At 36.4% G+C, this 4,445-nt stretch overlaps 1 protein-coding gene across 1 annotated transcript; it reads right to left on the bottom strand.

Moving 5' to 3' along the window:
- Positions 1-761: 761 nt before the first annotated feature.
- Positions 762-4,235, bottom strand: LOC110440984 (the record flags this gene model as incomplete). The annotated part of the gene is made up of 6 exons (XM_021484093.1): positions 762-875; positions 1,178-1,224; positions 2,732-2,893; positions 3,089-3,189; positions 3,528-3,562; positions 4,195-4,235. Coding segments are annotated over 6 exons (500 nt in total), but the record flags the coding sequence as incomplete, so codon positions are not given.
- Between the last annotated feature and the right edge of the window lie 210 nt (positions 4,236-4,445).

Genomic DNA, 4,445 nt, shown 5'->3' with positions numbered 1-4,445 from the left:
TCACAAAGAAATACATCAACTCGAACAAATTGTAGATATCATGTACCATGTACAATAATCAGATGCAGCCAGGTGCTTCAGAGGGGCGGGCGTTTTGTTTATCAATGTTGTATGCCTGTCTTGTCAAATACATGATAGTATCTTGGTAACATCAAACAAAATTCGGAAGATTGATTTAAACGATTGCAAAGTGGTTTGCACATCAGATCCCCCTAGACTCTGGAAAGTGGTTGAATAGGATAAAATTCTAAAGATTAAGCCCCGAAAATGACGTCTTCTATATTCAATTCCACTATTCTGTCGTCAGGTAAATGTTGATAATATGATATTCCTAGATGTTACGCAAACGGGTCAAGAAAATGTTATTGCGGCCTATCAATGTCTTCTGCCTTTTGACCCCATTGTAATTGATGATTAGCTGACTGTACATTCTCAAAAGATTCCTATCTTTTGATGAAATCTGTCTCTGGTTGTCGTACACATGACACCTAAATGTAGAATGGTGAGCATTTTCAATTAAATGGACAAACTGGCGTAGCAATTCCCTTCAAACTAAATACATTAATCTTTTTTGAAAGGAATATAGAGGCGTTAGTACTCATGCATATTAAAAAAAAGCTACCAAAAAAGCTCCCAAAAGCATTTCTTCTGCAATTGTTAAAGAATAGACACACCAACACTACGAAACACAACAGACGAAGAACGTCAAGCAACGGAATAATCTCACGTGGCCTTTGACCAGGTGATTGTATAGAAAGTACCTATATCACAGGCGATGCCCGTATACCCCGGGGGACATATGCAAACATATGATGTTCTGTCACCGTTCGTAACACACTCAGCACTATTTCGACAGGGTTGTACTTCACATGGATCTAGTAAATAAAATTTTGACACGTAATTATGAATAAAGAAAAATGTAAAAGTTTCTGTTTGAAAAACATGTTCCGGAAAATTTCAGTTGTATCAATTCTATAAATGTGATAAATTTATGATATACATATTCCAGAAACATCACACGTATGGATATTTATGGTTGGTCAATGCAAGTTCAATAAAACAGCAAATGTTTAGGAAACAGGCTTAAAACACAGATCGATTGTCAAATAAGATAACATTTTGTTACATTCATTCACAGACAACAAAATTGCTTATGCATATATAATCTGTTACGTACCCTTTGGTTGTACCACTGCCTCAAAACATTTCATAATTACAGAATTGCTGAAAGGTAAGAAATAAAGCAGAATGGGTAATGTTTCAGGAAAATGACTGCATTCGATAGAATACGTGTTTCACCATTAAAAAGATGAAAACCGATTTTATGGTTTTTCATTAACATGACACGAAGATCCCTTCTTTCTGCCCCCATGAATTGGGGTGGAATTTCAAACATTAATCTCAAGTTTCCCTATTGGGCTCGCCACTCTGCCCCCTGAAACCACCCTTCTATTTATACATAATTGAGTCCTTTTTGCCCAAGGATTCTCTACACCAAATTTGTTTTAAATCCCTCAAATCAAACACCTCTGCCCGCAGTGTGGGCACACTCTACCTTAAAACAAATTGAGTCACTTTCCCAAGGATGCTCTGGACCAAATTTGATTAAAATCCCTCAAAAGGTACATAAAAAGAACGATTTTAAAGTTCATATTGGGCCCGCCCCTCTGCACCCAGGGGGCCACACCCTTTATTTACAAAATATCACTTCCCTTTGCAAAAGGATGCTCTAGACCAAATTTGGTTATAAATCCTCCAATGGTACAGTAGAAGAGGGATTTTAAAGATTTAAATCTCAAACTTTTCTATTGGACCCTGCCTCTATGCACCAAGAGGGCGCACCCTCCGTTCATACAAAATTCAGCCCCCTTTGCTCAAAGACGCTCCTGGCTGAATTTTGATAACATCTCTCAAATGGTACAAAAGGAGAAGGATTTAAAATATTTAAACCTCAAATATCCCTTTTGAGCGCAACTCCTCTGCACCCAAGAAGGCCACAACCACTGTTTGCACAATATGCAGTCCCTCTATCGAAGGATGCTCCAGGCCAAATTTGGTTAAAATCGCTTAAATTGTTCAGAAATAGAAGGATTTTGAAGATTTAAACCTCAAATACCCCTTTTGAGCCCCTACCCTCTGCACCCAAAGGGGCCACACCCGCCGTTTATACAAAATTTAGTCGTCTTTGCCCAAGAATTCTCTGTACCAAATTTGGATAAAATCCCTGAAAAGGCACAGAAGAAGAAGGATTTTGAAGATTTAAACCTCAAAATTCACTATTTGGCCATGCCCATCTGCAACAAAATGGCCACACCCTCCGTTTACACAAAATTTAGTCCCTTTGCCCAAGGATGCTCCATGCCAAATTTAGTCAAAATCTATAACGCTGTTCAGGAATAGTAGCGTTTTAAAGGAAAAGTTGACGGACGAACGGGCAAAGGACGACGCGGTATAGCAAAAGCTCACTATGGTCTTTAAGACCAGGTGGGCAAAAAATGTAGCGTTTAAAAAATTATTGAAATTTTCTGTACGACATGCTTTCTTTTTCAAAGACATCACGACTAATAAATACAGACGACAGGAAACCTTAAATGGCATTGTCTTTAAACATGAGGTATACTTGACAGGTGATAGAAAAAGGACGTGACAAGTACAAATATAACATAACAAATCCATCAGAAAGCTTCACCGATATAAGACATAAATTATACAATGTGAATTGAATACTTACGCATCTGCTGCTCTTAAACAAATTTTCTTACGACCAAACGAGGAATCTTGAAATGTCATGTCAACCATTTTTGCTCCTATATGTATGGCACTGGCATCTCTGATTGCACTAACATGACAACCCGCGGCTTCCGAACTAGTTAGAGATATATCTGTAATTCCTCTGAAAGAAGCGAAATAATGTGCATTTTAAGTAAATATTTTTTCAATTTGACGTATTCAATAAGGTTTTCATCGGTAAACGTATTGACATTGCATAAAGTTGCTTGACTAATTTCTCTCTTTTGTCATGCTTGGTAAGAAAATGACAAGTTTTCCCAATTTTAATACTCAAGGTAATTTAAAACAGTGTAAGTACCCAGGTGAGGTGGAAACAGCGTAGATAGGGAAACGACAACTTGACCCGACCAAACAGGAAATCTCTCCGTTAGATGGAAACCGCAGGAACGCTGGTTTTCCCTTGATTTAAAATAGACAAGATACATCAAATATTTACCGACCACGTGGAGGGTACCGCTAGTGTTTACAAAATTCTTGGTTTTGACATTCAGTATATGATATGGACATCTAAAAATTGAAAACCCTTGTAATAATATGGACCTTATGTTTATCATTTGTGGAAAGATTTTGTTTAGCATTTCAAATGAATGCGAGTGTTTCAATCAATTGACGCTACAGTATACTTATGAATTATTCTTGGTTTATTTGGATGAATCACTTGATTTTAATAAGAACGTATTCTAATTCACTTATTATACAATGGTATAGCATCCTCTATGTACTTTATCATATCTTACCTGTACTATCTGTGATCCTACTCCAACAGGAGCAGCTAAAAGACAGATGATTTACAAATTGTATTCTTTTTCTGATCTGAATTTTATGTATAAGACATTAGTGTTTATACATGTTTGCATTAATTGTTTTATACAATGGGTACCATCGGATGCAAAATGAAACTGAAATGCTTACATGTAAGAATAGCCGATAAACGGATTGGATGGAATTTTGAAATTGCGCATTGTAATATCATATGGTCCGGATGCTATTTTCGCTATTTTGCCGGCCAATAAAGTGATCAAGAATATTTGATCAGCAGAATAATATGACACGTGTCAAGTGAACCGGATCACCGTATTATCGTCATGAAATAGCAAGCATGTTGTTATGACTGTTAATATAGCCTAATCATTTGACTATTTAACTCTGTTAATGCGGAGTGTCCCGTCTCTATGCTAAAACACCGCACAAATGTACTTCCTTAACATATCTAGATCGCAAAAATATAGTCCGTGTAAACCTTTTTTTCTAAACTTGGGTCAAAATCGCGAACATTTCATCCCGCATAAATATCCCGTTATACGGTTGGTTCAAAGAAGTAATTGGTACAGTTAAAAAATTTACACAAATAGTTGAGATTCTTAGCTCAACGAACCATATAAACTTGAATTTTTAAAACCATACCTTTTACTCGTATGATGAAGCATCGTGGTAGTGCGTCGAATCTGAAGAAATAATAGGAGTCTTTATATGTACATGTGTCATGATCATAACAATGATAGTTTTATAGCATGGTTTTTTATTTATTGTTTAGATATAATTGGCCTTTGACTTATTCCATTGGCTTTAAAAACGTACGTGTTTTTGTTATAAACAGTTATTATGGATGCTTTAAGGGGCTGGTCGGGGAAAAAAATACAAAATAAATGGGTCTA

This window comes from Mizuhopecten yessoensis, unplaced genomic scaffold (genome assembly GCF_002113885.1).
Source record: "Mizuhopecten yessoensis strain PY_sf001 unplaced genomic scaffold, ASM211388v2 scaffold714539, whole genome shotgun sequence".
NCBI lineage: Eukaryota > Metazoa > Mollusca > Bivalvia > Pectinida > Pectinidae > Mizuhopecten > Mizuhopecten yessoensis.
Note: the sequence above shows the minus strand (reverse complement) of the source record. Positions and strands in the feature narration are given on the sequence as shown.